General features: G+C 37.1%; 2 protein-coding genes across 4 annotated transcripts in view; one reads left to right on the top strand and one right to left on the bottom strand.

Annotated features, from left to right (window-relative positions):
- LOC123981564 (pro-neuregulin-3, membrane-bound isoform-like) overlaps nucleotides 1-21,764 on the bottom strand; it is a 580,451-nt gene that overhangs the window by 264,189 nt on the left and 294,498 nt on the right. The gene's annotated exons all lie outside the window — the stretch shown is intronic.
- Nucleotides 8,275-16,284, top strand: dnajc25 (DnaJ (Hsp40) homolog, subfamily C, member 25). The gene is made up of 5 exons (XM_046066475.1): nucleotides 8,275-8,664; nucleotides 9,574-9,726; nucleotides 10,835-11,205; nucleotides 11,331-11,430; nucleotides 13,492-16,284. Exons 1-5 carry the CDS (start codon nucleotides 8,290-8,292, stop codon nucleotides 13,612-13,614), a joined length of 1,122 nt encoding a protein of 373 aa, XP_045922431.1. The 5' UTR covers nucleotides 8,275-8,289; the 3' UTR covers nucleotides 13,615-16,284.

The following is a 21,764-nucleotide window of genomic DNA, read 5'->3' as shown; positions in this document are numbered from 1 at the left end:
GAGGATGGGTGTTTCAGCACGACAACGACCCTAAGCACACCGCCAAAGCAACAAAAGAGTGGCTGAAGAAGAAGCACATCAAGGTTCTGGAGTGGCCTAGCCAGTCTCCAGACCTGAATCCAATTGAAAATCTTTGGAGGGAGCTTAACATTCGAGTTGCCAGGCGACAACCTCGGAACCTGAATGATTTGGAGGCTGTCTGCAGGGAGGAGTGGGCCAACATCCCTGCCGAAATGTGCACAAACCTCGTCACCAACTATAAAAACCGTTTGACATCTGTGCTGGCCAATAATGGCTTTTCTACAAAATATTAACATGCTGTTTGTCCAGGGGGTCAAATACTTGTTTTTCCTCATCAGATGGTTATCAATTTTTATAAATTCATATGATGTGATTTTCTGGAATTTTCTTTGGGATTCTGTCTTTCACTGTTAGAATGTACCTATGATTAAAATTGTAGATTGTTGCATTCTTTGTAAGTGGGCAAACCTGCAAAATCAGCAAGGGGTCAAATACTTTTTTCCCCCACTGTACACAGCTCACAAAAATCACATTATGAGCTGCCGTGATGATGGTCACGCAAGTTGGATCAGCCTGTGATTTCATTTATTTCTTTTATTTTCAGTGTGATTTTGAATTGCCTCAATCTCAACAACTTATACAATGTACAGTAAAGATTTAGAACTTTGAACAATTTTGTTCAAGATCTGATTGAACTGTTCCCTTAACTTTTTGAGCAGTGTATTTATTCTCTATTTAGCATATATCTTGTTTCCTAATGACAGTGTTTTATGGTAGTCCTTGTATAATTTTCAATGTAAATTTTAGGATATTTGTAGGGGTTGAGGTACAGTGATAAGTACAAAGAATGTTAAAACTTCAGAAAAACTATTTAAACATATTCATTCATTGTGCGAATTTAGGCTGCTAATATCCAACAGTCTGATTTAAAATGTATGATCAATTAGTTTTTTAAAGCTGCATTAATTTATTTTTTGGCCACTTGAGGGCAGATACGGAGCGACATTACCAATTTGAGTTGTGCGTGTTACCACCTGATGAAAGTCCAATATACACTCACCTTTTAGTGCTGGTCTCCACCAACTTTCGAAGGAAATATTTAGGCTCATTTATTGCTAAATATTCCACTTTTTTCACCAGGTAGTCACTAAGTGTATCTGTCTGTGGTTTGGTGCTGGGCAGTTATCATACAGAGCCATACAAAGTTGTTTTGAATGATCACCTGTATCCTGTGATCAAACTTTCTTTTTTGAAAGTGCTCTCAGGACATGAGGGCTTACTGAATGGTTTGTAGTATGACAATGATGTGAATCATACGCTATGGCTTTCGCAACCCAACCCTTGACCACTATTTACTCTCTGCCAATTCTTCACTTAACTTCCATAATGATGATATTGGTAAAGGGAACGCTAAAACTCCAAACAAAGAGTTATATATTGATCAGCACACATTATTATCTGTGTCTTCAGGTGGGATCTACCTTCAGGGGTACATGGTGCGAGAGCAGCCCTATGGATCCAAGAAATCCACCATTGAGCTGAAACCCCCGTCTGATGAGTTCAAGACGTTCTACCTCTGTGCGGAAAATCCTGATGAGAATAAACGGTGAGTGTAGAACTGTAGTTTGTAAAATTTCCAATACTTTGGTGCAGGGTTTTTCTTTGCATTTCCAATGTATTTTACAAAATGAGACACAAGTCAGTCAATGTCCTGCACAGGGGTAGAAGAAGTATTCAAATCCTACTTAAATAAAAGTACTAATACCACACTGTAAAAACTAATACCACACTGTAAAAACTCAACATTTAAAAAAAAAAAACTTCGTATGTTTTAAATATATAAAGTAATTATTAACTAAAGGTGTAAAACAGCTGTAGTGGAGTTGAAATTACTGTATTTCCCTCTAAAATGTAGTAAAAAAAGAGTATAAAAAGGAAGTGGTATGATAAGAAAATTCTCAAATTTGTATTTATGTACAGTTAAATTTACTTTGGAACATTCCATCTAGGGCTGGACAATATGATCTATGAATAATATTGCAACCGTTTTAGGCAGTATATTTATATATTTATTTACAGTATATTGTGATACACAATATATATCTCGATAGACAAATTTAGTCTAAAATAACATACCATACGTTGTCTAATAGTGCATACATGATGATCTTCTATAAATAAGTTGCATTTCTGTAGATTAAACCACCCAAAAGTATATAAAGCTCCACCTTAAACATCTACAGCAGCAAAACCCAAGATACATACTGCATAATATGCAGTAATATTATTCCAACAACATTAGATGTAATAGTAAAACAATGACATTGGCCATTTTACTGCACAGTGAACACTTTAAGTGCATTTTGCTAAAACACTTACTTACTTTTGCCTTTAGAATGCAGAACCTTTACTTGTAGTGGAGTATTTTCAAAGTAAGGTTGGTATTAATACTTTTACTTAAGGAATGGACCTAAATACTTCTTCGCTACACTAGTCACTGCTGAGCGGTGACTAGTGTAGTATGTAGTAAAATGTAGTAAAATATGAAATGGTCATCTGCTTCATCGCACATTAATTTATGTTCAAATATACTGAACATATTCAACATTTCGCCCAGCCCTAGTTCCACCACTGTTCCTGCAAAAGCCACTTTGTTGTGTTTCTTGATTTTTCTATAATCTTTTTAAAATTATTTTTTTAATCTATCTTCTGGTAATCTGGTATTGGTACAGAGACTCAGGCATCATATCAGCTGTATCAAGCTTCTGGACTGGGAAGAGGTGTAAAGCATTGACATTCAGAACATATGTTGTCAGGTTGATATTCTTTATTGTCTTTACAGATGGATCATTGCTATCAAAGCTTCAATAAAGAAATGGCTGCCTTTACATCAGGCCCTTCAGCACTACATGAATCGACCACCAGAAGAGACCAGAATGTGAGAGACAGTATACTCTGTAAATAGTGACAGCAGCCTGACTTACCCTGTGGACCACTGGATGAGCCACCTGTAACCTGTTTGTCATGGATGATAACTTCACTCAGAAAAATCCTGCTGCTAGAGAAAATTAGTTAGTAGTGCCCTCAGACAGTGCCTCCTCATTTAGATACAGATCAAGAGTGAAATGGTAAACTGCAAATGGTAAACTGCAAATGGAAGAGTGCAAATGGAAATGTGAGGGACGAAAACAAAAACAACTTTATTATTTATTCACTTCCATTTAAACGTTCAGTTGGAGCTTTTCCATTTGTCCATCTATGACCCAATGAAAAATAATTTACCATTGTGTCTTCTTCTTTTCCATTTTTGTTCCTCATACTTTCTGCATTCCTCTCTATATCAGTAACACCTACTAACACTTTACCTAAGCAGTCAGAAGATTATGGACTGTTTGGGACATTTGGATGGTGCCATAGGGTTTTCAAAATAACGTTGGGAAATTCATGAAACCACCTCTGATGGTTCTGTTTTCGCAAAGGTTTGCACCACAGTGTTCACTGTGCTGCATGCATTTTAATTCATAACCAAACTTTAAGACTATTCCTTAAAGCAATTCTGAGATTAAGACTAACTACAGGCCCCATGAAAATACTGATGATGTATGTATACAGTATTCTGTATTGCTGTGTTTTTCTGCTACACTGTAAACTCACTTTTAGAATTTAAATGTTCTCTCATGCTTTTTATACTGCTTTTAATCACTCCATACCAATAGCTCATCAATGTGTTAGCCAAATAAATTCTACAGTCATATCTATTGAGTCTTTGTCTGCTACTAAAACTATTCATTAAGGGTGCAAAGGATCACAAAACTCATGGTTCAGATCATATCACTCATCATTTCTTGGATCAGCAAAAAATAAAGGTTTAAATGCGTTACTTTGGCTCTCATATATCCAGCTCTCTGTCTGTAGTCACCACTCTGTAGTGTCGTTTAGTGTCCCGCCTGTAGCACATCTGATGCTATGTCTTTTACTTCATTGTATAATTTGGAATAAGAACAAGTTCAGAAACTGGTCTATTCCTCGCTCATCCCGCATTGCAGTAGCTAATAAGGGACAGTAGAAAACAAACTTACCTTTCTCAAGTAAAACAGTAATGTAATAATGCCATATATATGAAGGTGAATCAAACATAAAGCTAATCTTGAATGTTAAATGACATACAGAGGAACCTAGTATATATTTTCATTCTTTTTATTATGATGAATTAAGACAAACAAGGTAAGCAGACAGTTAAAAAATATATATAAAGTTATAAAAAATCTTTAATGTTCTCCACTTGCCTGCGATGGACTGGCGACCTGTCCAGGGTGTACCCCGCCTTTCGCCCAATGTCAGCTGGGATTGGTTCCGGCCCCACCGTGACCCTGTACGCAGGATAAGCTGTTGACGATGGATGGATGGATGGATGGATAGATGGATAGATGGATAGTTCTCCACTTGTTACCCTGTAGTTACACAGTAATATTATGGGTGCAGGCTGTATAAAATAGTCACTGTTATTCCATACAGTGTTGTTCTCCCATTCTTACTTTGTATTTACACTTAAACAACAAGGCCTGTGGGGTGGAATTTAAAAAGTTTTTATTCCATTGTTTACATTTACATTTACATTAAACTGTTATTTATTTCTTAATTATCATTATTATTAGTATTATTCATTTTCTTTGTTGCTCTCCTCTTTTTGTCCTCCTCTGACAAAGATGCGAGTGATGACGAAAACAGGACTGCTCCTTTCTTCTCTGATATTGGCCATAAAAGAAATAAAAACAACAACAACACATAAATAATTGTAACTTATTACATGCTATAAAGTGAACTTTAACTTGACTCCACTAACACATAAAATGTGGCTTAAGAACATTTAACAAAAGTATAAAATGTGGCTCAATAATAACTGAGCGATTGTTTCTTTAGGAGCTACATTTGCTTGTCCCCAAAAGTTTTGAAACTAATCCTTCTTTTTTAACCCAAAATTAATTTTAAAGATGTTATTGTGCAAAGACTGGATTTCAACTTTTTAAATATGTTTTGTAATGCTGAAACCTAACCTAACGAAGACTAACGTTACTGCTAACACAGCACTACTATTATACAACATGGCAACCAAGCTAGTGACGAATAAATGGAAATGTATCCTCAATTACTACATTCAACTTATTCAAACAAAACTGATGAAAAGCTCTGGACCAACCTCTGGAGTGATACGATTTTATTTTGTCAAGGAACCATTCCGTAGGTACCTCGATTCGATTGAACAACTTCCCTGGGACTTTAATTACTTCAAAAAAATGTACGGATGGACACTGGATCTTATGTGTTATGTCAGTTGAGCACAGTTTCATTTGGGGAAATATTTATGGAGCCAATAATATGAATTACTTTCTGAAATTAATCATCTCATTAAGGATTTGAAACTTAAATACCCAACTAACAGATTACTAAAATTTCTGAAGATGCCAGCCTATTTTTGAAATGAAACCTTTCCATACCCTTTAGTAAAGAACAGAAAAAATCTTTTCAGATAGGAGAGGTCAATTTGAATAGAGAGATAAGTCTCTGCTACAATAAACCCACAATTACTGATGCTGACAAAAGGAAATTACAATCACACTACAAACCAAACTGTATGATATTTACACAAGTAAAGCAATGGGAGCTTACAGTGAATATAAAGCCAAGTGGGTTGAATAAGGAAAGAGAAATTCTTCTTTTTTCTGTCAATTAGAGAAAGCCAGAAAAAAACAATAGGGCAATGTTGATCATCAATGACAATGAATGTTCTGACCCAAAGAGAATTGCCAGTGAAACATATTCCTTCTATAACAACATATTCTTCTATATTCTCACCCGACGCAGCATTAGTCCTCAAATAAATGAAGATTTCAGAAATGACTGTGAGGCAGAAATTTCATATGGGGACCAAGATAAAACAATACAATGCTTGACTTCTGATTGCTCTCATGGCGCAGATGGCCTTACAGCAAATTTTTATAAACATTTTTGTGAACATATCAAAGTAGTTTTATTTGAAACACTAAAAGAAACCATAGAAAATGTATCCCTTCCACAGACCATGAGGCAAGGTATAATAGTTCTTGCTCCAAAACCAGGCAAGGATCCTCAACAATTATTACAAAAAACTAATCCACACATTTTCAAATTGTCTCAAAGAAGGAGTCACCCAAATAATAAGTGATACCCAGTCAGAATTTACGAGAGGTAGATCAATACATAACAATGTGCACCTAGTTTTATCTTCCCTGAATATAGTAATTATATAAATGATGGTGGCTTTATTCTTTTTCTTGATTTTTATAAAGCCTTTGACATAGTAGAACACCCCTTTAATTTTAAGGCATTCAAGCTGTGTGGCTTTGGAGAGAATTTCAGGAATGTAATCAAATTGTATCAGGACACTAACAGCTCATTATCCTTTTCAGGTGCTACGTCCCCTCTTTTACAGTTAAAAGGTATAAAACAAGGCTGCCCAATTTCACCCTCAGTCTTATGGCAGCAGAAATTAGATCAATTCTTATCAAAAATTCAGATCTTGAGCAATTGAGCGGTTTTTAAAATCAAATAGTCATAAGTCAGCTGGCAGACGACACAAAGTTGTTTTTGAATAATGTTAAGCAAGTTCCAAAAGCTTCTTGATTTATTTTTCAAACCTGAAAAGTTGTGACTTTTTTGCCAGACATGATTGTCATCTTGTGGCACATGGTACCCCCTTAAAACTATGGTCAAATACTAAAGGAGGATACTAAACTATGTGAAACTATATGAAACAAAATGGACGAATGCTAAACAAGGTTAGTGCTATACAAATAAACTTGCCTTGCCTTCCATGTCTGACAAAGCAGTAAGGGCCATCAAAAAGCTAAACTGGAACTACATTTGGAAAAGAAAACCTCATTATTTTAAGAAAACAACCATGGTAAAGTATTATGAAGATGGTGGACTACAGGCAATTGACTGTTTAAATGGAACATTGCAGATCAAATAATTATGGTCCTTTGTAGTGAATAACAGCAACTTTTGTATTATCTTGTATTGTGTTACAAGGGAATTTTTTAAAAAGACTGGTAAAAATGACTTGTTTGTCCAAAAACTACCTGTACAATTCACTCACAAGTACTGTTATATTGGAACATGTTGTACACAATTTCTCACCACATGTTGTTCCATCTGGAATTGCAGATTCATTCATTTTAAAAATAAGTCTTTATTTTTCCATAACTGGATGGAGAAAAATTTTTGGTCGGTCACTCATTTATTAGGCTAGGTGAATTTGGCAACATCTTAAAGCTTGAGGACTTTTGTCTGAAATTTAATTTTGTAACCTTAGACATATGATAAGATTATCAAAAGCGTTTTTGTTGACTAAAAATATGTTGTCTCATATGGTTGTCCACTCTCATCTCCCTTCACTGATGATTGACAGACACGATTTCTCAAGTAAAATTACCCCAACATAATGATCCGTCTCTTTACAAATGTTTTATATAATTCAGCAGGAACTCTCACACCTTTTGTCAGCCCATCTTAAAGAAATGACACGCTCACTTAGCTTTACCTCCAAAAGCAAAAGAGCTTTACATCTAAATATTTAATGATATTTATCCTTCAGGAGAACTTTCTGTTGAACATGTTATTTATTTTAGGAAAATACTTTCTCCACTAATGCAAATGTATTAAACACAGCCCCAGATGTTGTTTTTTAAGAAAGAATTAGCTCTGTATTGCATTATAAATCATTGAACTTTATGGAAAAGAAAACTGTAAAAAAGCTGCTAAACATTTTTTATTCCTTTAAACTATTAGAAGACACCCCCTAGTTATTTTATTTATTTATTGTGTTTTGTGTTTTATTAAGAGTTAATATTGTCTTAAGGTTGTACTGTATGATAGTGTGTATTAATTTAATTAAATACAGGTAAATATGGCCTACTTTATGTTGCCTTTTAGTTTATGGTACAGCCACAATATGGGCTTCCATGGTTGCAGCCATTGTTGCTGCCTCTTCATGAAGTCGGGGTAGATGGATTTGCCCCGAGTTCACAAGCACGGACTCTGTTGTTCCGTTCTACTTTAAGGTCGGACGTTTTTGAGTTCCGAGGTGTCTGGAACGCAGCATCTTCTTCCTTTTTGTTTTGAACGCAGCATCTTCGCTGATGCCTCGTCATCCTTTCGTCTCCTGATGATGTAATCAGCGTGCGACAGCACAGCCAGTGCTCCACAGGCAGCGGCGGCAGGCAGACAGAGATGGCTGCGCCCACGGAGCGGTGCCGCGGCGGTGGAGGAGGAGGAGGAGGAGGAGGAGGAGGAGGAGGGTTTGCCGGTTGTCCGCGGACGGTGACGCCTTGGTGGCGGCTCGCGGTGGTCCTGTTCTCCGTGTCCTCCATGCCGACGGTCACCGCTTTGGTGGAGGGTCTGTACTGCGGCACCGAGGTCTGCTACGATGTGCTCGGCGTCACCCGGGAGGCCGCCAAGGTGGAGATCGCCCGGGCTTACCGACAGCTGGCCCGCCGGTACCACCCAGACCGGTTCAGGCCGGGAGACCCCGGCTCTGAGGGAGAGACCCGGGAGTCAGCCCAGAAGAAGTTCCTGCTAGTCGCGACCGCATACGAGACGTTAAAGGTCTGTCCAAGTACCTATCAAAGACTAACGTTCCTTACTACAACACAGTTATGTCGGTCTCTTTAAGAAGATAATGATGTTGATGATGCATTGCGTTACAGTGTCCAATAATATAATAACATTCATTAAATGTTGCCATATGAGACCAGTATAGAACTATTGTCCACTTAATTCTTCGTAATACTCCATCAGGAAAAGGGACCAACAGTGCTATCGAGTATGGTGTCCTGTGGGACCTTTTTCTGTCTCCTTTATGTCTATTTAGTAGGCTATCACTGTCATTTTCTTTGAAGGATCTGTTTGTGTGATATTGTCTGGAACCTGTGTGTTTTCCCTCTCTGATATTCAGGGGCTTTATGTAATACTCCACATCCTGACCATCAGGTTTCATCCCTGCAATTCATTTTCCCATAGCAGTAGTTCCCAACAATAAACACCAGTTGAAAACAAAGTGTTTTTTCTCAGATTGTTTCATTTAATGGATTTTTAGAGGCGAAAGCATTCAGTTGTACAGCATTAATAATACTTAACTTTTGATGTTTGAGATTTATCTCCAAGATGTCTTTAAAGAGATTTCATCTTGTCATATCCATGTTTCTATAAAGACTGTATTACTGTAATCTGATCTTAGTAGGACCTCTATAATATTTCAAAACATATGAAAAGTTTCCCACACTACTATACAGTATCTGCGTTAACTGTGCACCTGAAAAATGAGACAAGAGCAAAGAGTGTATCAGATAGAGATGAAGAAGCCTGCAGGTATTATATATATATAATCAACCATGACATTAAAAATAAATAGTAGTTATTTTGTTTTTAATGTTGACACCAGGTTTGGCTGAGCTGCAGGTCTTCATAACCGAAAGCTTCAAGTAAAAACATAAATAATGTCTCATCTGTGTGTAGGATGAGGACACTCGGCGGGACTACGACTACATGCTGGACCATCCTGAGGAGTACTACCAGCACTACTACACCTACTACCGTCGACAGCTCACCCCCAAGGTGGACGTCAGAATCGTCATCTTGATCACCATCTGTGCCATCTCCATCTTCCAGGTACGTGTGCAGGCTCCAGGGGAGTCAGAAACTACCAACCGCTTATAAAAACATCTCTCTCCAAACTTCCAGCTAGTCTTGCTGGATCACAGATGCGGGAAGTGTTTTTTAGTCAGAAACTGAGACCTTTGACTCCAGACTCTTGGTCCGTAAATGTTACCTTTTTTATCTATTAAATATATAATTTAAAGAATAAGTCGTCTGATTTTCTATATATTTATTTATTGTCATCGAATCCAATGAAAAGCCCCAAACCCACGATGAACTTAATGCTAAATCAGAATCAGACACAGCTTTATTGACAAGTAGTTTTTACAAATCCAAGGAATTTGTTTTTGTGACTAGGTGCGCAACAATAGAAATTAATTAAAATATAAAAATATGAAATTGAAGTTATAGAAGAATAATAAAGATTGTGAAATTTACAGTTGAAATGGTAAATGGACTGTACTTGTATAGCACCTTTCCAGTCATCCGACCACTCAAAGCACTTTACACTATGTGTTGCTGGCTTGTGTGTGTGTGTGTGTGTGTGTGTGTGTGTGTGTGTGTGTGTGTGTGTGTGTGTTTGTATACATTATCTCACTAAAGTGAGTACACCCCTCACATCTTAATCGTAAATATTTGATTATATCTTTTCATGTGACAACACTGAAGAAATGACTCTTTGCTACAATGTAAAGTAGTGAGTATACAGCTTGTATAACAGTGTAAATTTGCTGTCCCCTCAAAATAACACATCACACAGCCATTAATGTCTAAACCGCTGGCAACAAAAGTGAGTACACCCCTAAGTGAAAATGTCTTACTGGCTTGTATGTTTGTCTGGATGATTTTCAGTATGACATGTTAAATGATTGTGGATTGTGTGAATTTTTATTGGTTTGTCGATAGTTTATAGTTTATGTTTCACCTCTAATCTTCATGCTATGATTCCACTAAGAGTCAATAAATAACTGATTTGCTGGCCTGCCCTAATAACAGTGGATTGTCTTTTTGTCTTTAGTCTCTAGGTACCTCACACACATCCACAGGTGTGAACCCGGCCTCAGACAGGCAGGTAAAACCCCATCAGCACATACCTCTTACCTCCCTGTCTCTCCTCCAGTACTATAGCTGGCACAGCAGCTACAACGAGGCCATTAACTACCTAGTGACGGTCCCCAAGTACCGAATCCAGGCCACGGAGATCGCCAAGCAGCAGGGCCTCCTAAACCGTACCAAGGAGAAGGGCAAGAACCGCCGCTCCAAAGAGGAGATCCGGGAGCAGGAGGAGGAGGTGATCCGTGACATCATCAAAAACAAGATCGACATCAAAGGGGGCTACCAGAAGCCCAACCTGTCGGACATCCTGCTGTGTCAGGTCGTGCTCTTCCCCTACTACCTGACCAACTACGTGGTCTGGTATGTCTCCTGGGTTTACCGCTTCACCATCTGCAGAGAGGAGTACGGAGACGAGGAGAGGCTCTACATCATCAGGTCAGTTCTTAGAGAAACTAGCTTGTTGTACTACCTGGAGGATTGAGATGAATCCAGACTCATTTCCATGTTTCTTACCTCAGTGTCACATTAGCTGACAGCAGACTCTGTGTTTTATCTCTCAGGAGGTACATGAAGATGTCTCAGTCTCAGTTTGACAGTCTGGATGAAAACACCAAACAGTCCTTCCTGGAAAAACAGCTCTGGATCAAAGAAAACTACGAGGTTTGTCATTTAAAATTCTCTTTGCATCTCTTCTCATTCTTTGACTTCTTCTCCATCTTCAGTACCTTTTCCTTTTCTCCTCTTTACAGTCCTTCCTTCCTCCTTTTGGGTTTCCCATTCTTCCCTCTTTACTTTCTTCTTCCAGATATTTTCCTTTTTATATTCCTTTTCTTCTCTATTTATTCACTCTGTAAACTACCACAACCCTTATTCCTGCAACCAGCAGAAGGTATTTCTCATTCAGAGTGTAAAAGTTTGCACAGATAAAAGTTAATTGATCAACTCTTGATTGATCCTGTTAGAGGATGAAAATGATTTGATCCTTGGTTAATATCACAAGACCAAGAATCTACAGTCAAAGACAATGCTAACATGCTGGTGTGTAACAGGTATAATGTTTACAGTGTTCACCAGTTTAGCGTGTTAGTAGCATATTGGAGAGCAGAAGTCCTAATATCAGCTCACAGGGCTTGCCTCTGTAGCTAAATGTCTGTCGTCTGTCTTTCTGAAAAAGTGAGTTTACTTTACCTATTCTAAGACAAACTGTCATCCACTACAGCAGTTGCTAGAAACCTATTATTAGGTTAGGTTTGCTATTAGAGGGAGTTAAACAATAATTCATTTGTGAGCACAGAAAAAACTCTAGCTCCCAGGAACTTTACAAGCACAGAAGCGCATTATGAGTACTGTTTAACGCCAGACAAAAAACATAAATACCGATTAAACAGTGACGTTAGATAGTTTTGTTTTTAAATAACTGTCCTTATCTACACATAAAGCAAGCCACACAGTTTCAGTTTGCAGGTGCTCTATCTTTTGGATCTCACTTTTAAGCGCCGTAAAGACAAGGTGAGCGGAAGAATCAGGTGATAGTTGTCTGTAGGTTCATGGCTAAAAGGTACTCCTTTCACAGGAGAGCTTGTATATGGCTAAAAATACCCTAAAATTGCACGTTCAATTCAAAATGGCTGACTTCCTGTTGGGTTTAGGACATGGCTCCAAACAGCTCTTTAGTAAGTAAAGAGATGATACATCTAGGTAAAATGTATGTCGGGACTGCTTTGTTAAAATTTTGTAGGGTGTGCTATAGAGCCCTGGGCACGCCTGAGCCCATTCACCGGTACTGACGTGAGTTTTCGGGCATCCTAAGCCATTAAAAAATGTGTTCTACGTTCAGAATAACCATGATAATAAATCTTACTAAAAACAATAGGTTCCTTGCACTTTCACTGTTATAGGCATAGGTGTCATTTATGCTGGGGACGCTGGGGACATGTCCCCACCACATTTTGAAATGGCTGAATTTGTCCCCATCACTTTTTGAAAGCATTTGTTAAAACATTTCTAAAAAATAGCACCAAGAAATGTTGAATAACAAATGAAAATGCTTTAAGAAATGTTTATTTGCACAATAAGAAAACATCTAATGCGATTTAAATATAGAAGAAATAAAAGTAACTTAAGTTAAAAAACAAAACAAGCTGCTGATTACTGCATTATATTCTGTTATATTTTTATATTTATGAATTGCCATATAAATAAATTTCCCCTGTAAATCGGAGCAGAAAATGTCTCCAGAATGGCGGAAATTAAGTGTTTGATGCTCCAATTTTCTGGGGGAGGACCCCAGACCTTCCACTCATATTTCAGTATTGATTAATTTTTCAAAATAGTGTGAAAAATCTTCTTGTCTTATTCTACCAAAGTGTATCATCACTTCCCTGATCTGAGCCCTTATATCCCCACCACTTTCCAACACAAAGTGATGCCCTTGGTTATGGGCCATGGCACTTTGGTGCTCGGGCCCCAAGGATATAAAGTATTGATTAGTGCCACTTTAAAAAATTCACCGTTTTTACTGAACTACAAAAGATAGTTGTTACATTCCTGTGTGAATCAAAAGCACGACTATTTCACATCACTTTTGCTTTGCTGTTTTTTTAAATATACTGAATTGAGCTATTTGCAAAAAAAATGCACACACTGTGTTTTTATCGTCCAGCCCTAATTGCATCGCTGCAAACTGTAGAAGTTTAAACATACCTGATGTGTGTCTTTCAGGTGTACAGAAAGGAGCAGGAGGAGGAGATGAAGGTGAAGATGGCAACTGACCCAAGGATGAAGAGGTACCGCCGCTGGATGAGGAACGAGGGGCCGGGCCGGCTGACGTTCATCGACGACTGACAGACGTGAACTCCGTCTGTAACACGCACACCTGCCTCAGTGCCAACATACACGGACAACACACGCCGTGTTGTGTGGAGACATACCTGTACAGAAAGATGAACTATGCCTGAGTATAGAGAGAGAGATATTTTCATAGCGATCAGCCCTCATAAAGGCGATGACTAAGTGGAATAAACTGTAAGCTGAGGCTACAGATTTTTGAGTCATTTTTTTTTTTTTTTTTACATCATGCTATTTGTTTTTCAAACCAAGTCCATTTGATTTTTAATAAGCTTTAATGAAAATTATATATTTGTTCCTGTAATGTTCTCCAGCTGTCTTTTTTCCCCTCTCCTGCTGGTAAAAACAGATGAATGAATTAATGAGTTTTGGTAAAATTTACAGCCTAGAAACCAGAAGGCTACCGCTTTGACCCCCGCAACAGCCAACAATACTGTCAGAGTGTATCAGATCACCACCTACTTACTGTGTGCTGCTCCAGAGAGTCAGTTAAAAAGTCTATTTGCATTTAGTGCTTTAATGATGAATAAACCAGGGCCAGAGGGTTTTCTACCCTCCCTTTCTTTCCCTGTCAGATGAGAAGAGGGATATCAGTTTTAATTCCTGTGCGTGTTTAGCCTGGAACCAGGGGGAACTGTTAGCCTAGCTTAATTATAAGAAAGAAAATCCACCTTCCAACAAGTCCAAATCAGTCTGGTTTACATGTTGTATCTTGTTTATTGAACAGGTGTAGAAATAAAAATGTAACTAAAGACATTTAGTCACTAGCTTGCTAGCTAACAAGACAGAAGAAGGATGTGGTGAAGAGATGAAACTGATATCCGTCGTCTTAAATGACTTTGGGGAAGACAACAAACAGTAGGTCCTTTTCTTGACCAGAAGAACATGTAAGTTGTTACAGACAAAGATGAAATCAAACTGAAGATGCAAACTGGTTGGTACATAATAGATGATAGATGGTTTAAACTGATGATTTGCTCCAGGGTTTTCTCTCTTCTGATCTACGTTGGTGAAGCTTTTCTATCAAACAAAAAAAAAATTTGCAGAAGCAAACAATTCAAATGTTTTGCCTTGTTGCGTAAATGGAAGCCAGAGTCACCGCTGCAAGTATCTGTAAATTGTGCAGCGGCAGATGTTTGTCACACAGGGAGTTTGTTATTGTGGCTTCCGCTGTCACTTCAGATGTTCAGCGACTACTTACTGCATTTTAAATAACTTGGTTTCACTTATTATTTATTGTTTTCACTGGTCTTTTTGTTGTCATTTTGGTGTTGAGGCAGCATTAAACTCATACTGTAACTACAAACTCATACTGTCATTGAACACAACAAAATAGTTTTTTTTAATGAATACATTTTCTACTAAGCTTGTTTCAGCAGGTCATTTGACCCTTTCCTAAACCTGCCCTCTGAACAGCGATTGTACAATCTTAGCCTAGCAACCAGAACTAGCCATGACCAGTCTGTCAAGTTTTGGATTTGGACGTGCAGCTACGCCTCATTCTTTTAGTATTATATCATCTATGAAGCCATTAAGTGACTAAGTAAGGCCTTTGTTTAAAATGAATTAGCTGGAAACATAAGGGCAGCAGGAGACAGCGATTTCAACCAACTCAAGGAGCTAATGCTAGCTTAATTGGCTAGCCTTTAAAATCGATGGTCGCCCTCTAGAATCGAGAAGCTGCATTTGTCTACCTCAGTCATTTTTAAACCCATAGGTTCTTGATTTCAGACGAAGAATTTCATACAAAGTGCTAAATCTGCCTGTAATTGTAAACTGCACATGTACTGTATGAGAATGGAAAGTTTAACAGGTAACAGTCAATTTATTAAAATTAAAGACGTATGATGGATCTCAACCATATCATTGCCTTAAAGCCATCAGTATGGTTCAAAGTAGTTATGTCATCTGGTTGCACCCTCTTCTTCTGCAAAGGTTTAATGGCACACGATAATTAATGCTACAAACTGTTAATCGCAATGCGACGTAAAAGTCAGTTATTTGGATTAAAATAGAAAAGGCAGATTATAATAGAGAGGGACAGGAGCGTGGATCAGACAATAATGATGAGATAATGTACACTTTTGGACAGTCTCCTCAAAGGCATTCATGCTGTTACACAAAAGAATTAGCTATGTGAAGAATGAAAAAAGAAGAACTTAAGAGACAAGTTCATGCTCCCCGCCTACCCTTACACCTCCACCCAACAGGCCAATCACTGACGTACAGTGGGCATGTTTAAAGGGTTGTGACATTAAAGCAGATGTCACATTTCTGTCTCCCTAAAATTTTTCATTCAGTTCAATGTAAGCAGACAAAACTATTTTTTTAGGTATGAGATTTTTTAAATAATGTATTCTCCACCTCCATTAATACTGTATCCCGTGGATGGATGAATGGATGGAGTTTGGCATCAGTTAAAGTGAAGGTTATGTTAATTTCATGTTATTTTAAGTACTATGTTGTTTCTTGAGAAGTGTCACGGGAGAAGTGTTTATGCTGACTCATACTAAAAAAGGAAAGATAAATGCCTGATGTGATGCAACAAAGGTGGTTTTTTTTTTTGACTTCTTCATTTGTAACCCTTACTTATCCTTACTCTGACACAGAGTGAAGGGTCTGACATACGTTTTTTTTTGTAGGCTTTAATAAAAGAAAATGACTGTGTGTTTTCCTGTTTTAGTCTTGAAATGGGTAATCTAATAAACAAGCGTAGATGAAACTCTCTCACAGGACCAGGATAAGCTAGGTGCGCTCCATTATGCTGTTTGCAGTCACGGGAATGTGATGCTCAAAATTCAGAATGAGGCAAATAGTGAAAGGCAAAATGGACGAGATGGAGGAAAGCCCATATTGTGCTTGTAATTGTTTACTCATTGTGTTGTCCCAGTCAACATGTGTGAAATCTGGAATGGCCCAGTTATTTCTTGCCTCCTGTGAGCTCTCTTCTTTCTAACTCCACCACCATATTTATTTCATTCATCATAAAAATCCCTCTGCATACAACTTTTTCACATATTATTCAACAATTTCCACCATGAGCAAGCAGTTGACGACAGTGGCAGTAAAACTTCCCTTTAACAGGCAGAAACCTCGAGCAGAACCTAGACTCAGGGTGGGCGGCCATCTGCCTCGACCAGTTGGGTTAAGAGAGAGAAAGAGGGAGAGACAAAGAACTAATTAATTAATTTTTTTATCTATTTATTTTATTTTAATATAATATTATAATAACACACACATACATTACTGTGTCATTTACTTAGTTTATTTTAATTTTTAATATTTAATTTTTAAAAATTATTATTATTTTGTCAACACACACACAAACACGTTACTGCGTCATTTACTTAGTTTATTTTAATTTTTAATATATTTTAATTTTTTTTATTATTTTGTTAACACACACACAAACTCGTTACTGTCATTTACTTAGTTTATTTTAATTTTTAATATATTTTAAAACATTTTTTATTATTTTTTTAACACACACAAACATCTTACCTGTGTCATTTACTTAGTTTATTTTAATTTTTAATATATTTTAATTTTTTTATTATTATTTTGTTAACACACACACAAACATGTTACTGTGTCATTTACTTTTTTAATATATTTTTACTAATTTTTAATATATTTAAAAAAAATTTAACACACACACACTTACTGTTTTATTTATTTTAATTGAATATATTATTTTCATTTTCTAACACACACACACACATTGTTTTACTTATTTACTTTTTAAAAAATATTTATTTTTACAGAATTTTTATATTTTATATATTTTTTATTATTTCATTTTTTATTAACACACACAAACACAACCTTTGCTGTTCTATTTCCTTATCTAATGAAATATATGAAATTCATTTTCCTTATGTAATTTATATGTAGCTTTGGCAATACTGTTGCTTTACATTCATGCCAATAAAGCTAATTTAAATTTGAATTTGATAGCGCAGGAGGAAAGAGAACATAAAGAAGCACAATGCAAATTCCACATAGTTATTTAAAATATTCTGATTTATTTATTTATATTGTGCCAATTTATAACAAAAGCTATCTCATTGCACTTTTCATACAGTGCAGGTCTAGACTGTACTCTTTGGTCGTTCTACATTTACATCCTCTTTGTAATATTATTTACAGAGACCCAACAATTATAATATTAATATATTATAATTATATAAACATATATTAATATCAAACAAAAATAATTATAGTCATTAATGATAGCAACAATGATAAGAAGATGATGAATAATAATAATTGTAGCAGCTGTTTTTGAGCGGGAACATGGGGGCAGTAGGGAGCCTGCAACCACAAATCCAGAATCAACAGCTCTGGAGGCAGAAACACCTGCAGAAAGCAACAGAAGGAGAGAGGAGAGACAAAAAAAGCACAAAACTACAGGAGAGAGAAGATGCTGACATGCATTAATGGCTAGTGGTTCTACTGATGTAATAAGGTACTATGACCTCTTTAAGATATGATGGTGCCTGACGATTAAGAGCTTTGTAGGTGAGCAGAAGGATTTTAATTTTTATTCTTGATTTTACAGGAAGCCAGTACAACCTAAACCCTTCTGAGCATCTGTGGGGCATCCTCAAACGCAAGTTGGAAGAGAGCAAGGTCTGTAACATCCACCAGCTGATGTCGTCATGGAGGAGTGGAAGAGGACTCCAGTGGCAACCTGTGAAGCTCTGGTGAACTCCATGCCCAAGACGGTTAAGGCAGTGCTGGAAAATAATGGTGGCCACCCAAATATTGACACGTTGGGTCCAATTTGGACATTTTCACTTAAGGGTGTACTCACTTTGTTGCCAGCAGTTTAGACATCAATGGCTATGTTATGTGTTATTTTGAGGGGACAGCAAATTTACACTGTTCTACAAGCTGTACACTCACTACTTTACATTGTAGCAAAGTGTCATTTCTTCAGTGCTGTCACATGAAAAGATATAATCAAACATTTACAAATAATGTGAGGGGTGTCACTTTTGTGAGATACTGTAGCTTGTTAATAAAGACAGATTGGATGCTAACTAGGGGTAAAACTTTTTTAAGCAGCCTAGTTGGGATGGGGTCCAAAATACAGGTTGATGGCTTAAATGAAGGGAGCAGTCTAAATATATATCAGGTTTTACAGTTTCTTAGGTTTCTGTTTGATAATAAATCAGAACAAGTTGAGGGCAGAAGCTAGTGAATTTAGTCTATAATAATTATAATTTCATCATTAAAGAAGCTCATGAAGTTGTTCCTACTGAGGGCTCCAGGAAAACATGGCTCAATAGAGCTGTGACTCTCCCGGGTTTGTTCTTGTTTTCCTCTATTAATGATGAGTAATAGGCATTACGGAGAGCATTCTTATACACCGATCAGCCATAACATTATGACCACCTGCCTGTTGAAACAGATTGATTGACAGTACAAAAAAAAGTACAATTGGTGGAGTTCCCCTTTTAACGCACAGACTTTGTGCGGGTTTGATATCCATCTTCTCTTCTCACCCTTGGAAAATAGCATATAAGCTAGTCCTTTTAACATGTCTGCTTTGCACATGCAGCCCAATAGGAAGTTGAATTAACCATTCAGCATGTTTGATACACAAGGCCACTCAAACACTTTTTTTGAGGTTTGGGAGAACCAACTGATGTTGATTTTTTGAGGCTGATATTTGAAAGTTTAAAAGATACAACAATGACATATTAGCCAATTTTAACACATTTACATTTTTACCAAAGATGAAGAATGTGGTTATTTAAAAATTGTGACAAAGATATGATATTTTACAGTTGCTAAACTTGTCTGTGCTCTATGGACATAAAGTCTTCACTGAAGTATGCTTCAATCCATAAACGCTGCATGTTGCTCAAGTGCCGTACAGAAAAACCACCCGTCCTACTGTACCTGCTCGCACCAACAAAACAGCCTCAGATGTCAAAAATCGAAAAGTGAACCATGCTGGAAAGAAAACAAAGCACGCCACGTCAGGATTTCCATTAACAATAAAAATTATTAACATACATTTTAAAACATACAAAAACAAACAATACAAGGCAGAAGGATGACAGAAGGCCCATGTCATTCAAACATTTACCGGTTATCATTATAACAGTGAAATAAACTAAATGACTAAATTAGACATAACTTTGCTGCAAATCAAGTCTTAGTAAGAATGTGTTATATCATCACCAAATTGAAATAGTGCCTGTTGAGACGACCACAATCTTATTCATGAAAAACAAAACAGATATACACGTGCAGAAACCAACAGATCTCTGGGAAAGTGTCTTTTTTTGTGCGGTTATAATAAGAGCTGTAATCTGCCTTGGCAACTAACTACATCACAGGAAGTACACTGACTGAAGGTTTTTCATACATCACTGGTTTCTTTTCTCATTCACTCCTATGTTAACAGGTTTTGGGAGAAGAATAAAATGACAGGAAACATTCACTGATAGCTGTTGCATTAAGTGCCCAAACCCCCAAAACTTGACCTATACTGACATCCACAAATTAAGTTTTAGTTATAAATGGAAAATCAACATTTTTGTAATTGTAAATATCAGCCTATTTTCCTCATTCCAGCAAATTATGGATGCGTACATATCATCAGCATACATTCATAATTAAGATTTAGTTATTTTGTAATAAACCTTTAAAAGGTACAATGTGTAAGATAAGGACAGAATTTTAGTATAAACATTAACAAAATGAAGAAAATGAAGATATTCAACAGAATGTGAAGTAGTAACAGTTCTGACGTCATGTAAAATACGTCTATGTACTGTTTTGCAGAGATATCTACTGAAGTTAGCATGCTAACCAGCTAGCTCTGGCCCGTCCTGTGTTGTAATACCACTTCAGCCCCGAGAGGCGAAAATCCGATAGCTCAGGCCCTACAAGATGTGTGCGAGCAGCAAGTTACGCAAGCTCTCTTAGCTTTTTGAGTGTCATAAATAAACAAAATAAAGTCACAAGAAAGGAAATATTTTTACACCTATTCTCCTTAGCAAACAGAAACAATACAACTATACACCTTCTGAATTCAAGTTTCTCTCATTCAAACTCGACAGAAACAAATTAAAACTCGTCTTGGTTAGTCTTTCCACTGTCACCAAGTCTGGTTTGGTGAAAATAACCCCTTAATTCACAGAGTTAGATGTGAAAATATTCTGGCTTTACTTGCTATGGCTGCCTCTCTGATTCCCAACCTCCCTCTCACACCTCTCCTCTTCCCCACCTGACCCTGGAGTCAGAGTCCTTGTCAGAGCCGCTGTAAATCACCTCAGTACAGTATTCTTTGTCATCAAACTGGCCTCTGTCGGTCTCGTTCAGTCCCAAGCCGACCTTGATCACCGAGAGCTTGGTTCCGGTTCTGGTGCCCATTCAGGACTATACCACTGCTAAATTAGCTGCACAGCTCACTGAGCTCAGTTAGCAGCAGTTATTACCTGATATGTGATATGCTGCCCCCTATTTTTTGGGGAGTATGAATTGGACAGGTGGAGACGAGTCTCAATACTTACACATTGTACCTTAAAGGAACCAACAAGGATAAGGATATCTTTGTATTCTTAAATTGTAGCTGGCTGAAAGTAGCAAATTTATTTGGGATATCTGTCAATTACCAGTATAAACAGCTCAACTCTAACCCTCATTCACATAGCACATTTTGCTTATTTTGTCATTTTGCCCAAAACTACATTTTCAGTCCAGAACACACTTTTATGGCAAACCTTCAGTCTCGAGTATATCCAAATAAAATAAAATGTACATTTGTGAAAAAGGAAATTTAAACCTTCTCTGGTTGTTAATCTCTTTACATACTAAACACAACTGTCTGTGTCCCCTCTGGTTTCTTCAGTCAGCCATGAAAGCATTGGATCACATCATGAGGACCCAAAAATATTTTGGTTTGTGTGTATAAACAAACTGGGATTACATTTGTTACAGTAATACATTTATCAACCCAGACATGGAAGTGAACTGTTCAGGCTCTAAATGCTTAACATCTTCAAAATTCTCACTGACGCCTTCAAACTGAAAAAAAAAAAAAAAACGTCTGTGTATTTGTTTTTCTTCTAAAGTCCAACATACTCATGAACTGTCCAGGGAGTATTCTTATCTTCTCCTCCCAGGAT

Source organism: Micropterus dolomieu, linkage group LG13 (genome assembly GCF_021292245.1).
Source record: "Micropterus dolomieu isolate WLL.071019.BEF.003 ecotype Adirondacks linkage group LG13, ASM2129224v1, whole genome shotgun sequence".
NCBI lineage: Eukaryota > Metazoa > Chordata > Actinopteri > Centrarchiformes > Centrarchidae > Micropterus > Micropterus dolomieu.
The sequence above is the reverse complement of the archived record's forward strand: the minus strand, read 5'-3'. Positions and strand labels throughout refer to the sequence as shown.

Bases quoted from the DNA above. Each gene is read 5' to 3' on its own strand.
- dnajc25 (XM_046066475.1), top strand. From the start codon at position 8,290: ATGGCTGCGCCCACGGAGCGGTGCCGCGGCGGTGGAGGAGGAGGAGGA. The intron at 8,665-9,573 runs GTCTGTCCAAGT...ATCTGTGTGTAG, and splicing joins CCGCATACGAGACGTTAAAG to GATGAGGACACTCGGCGGGA. The intron at 9,727-10,834 runs GTACGTGTGCAG...TCTCTCCTCCAG, and splicing joins GTGCCATCTCCATCTTCCAG to TACTATAGCTGGCACAGCAG.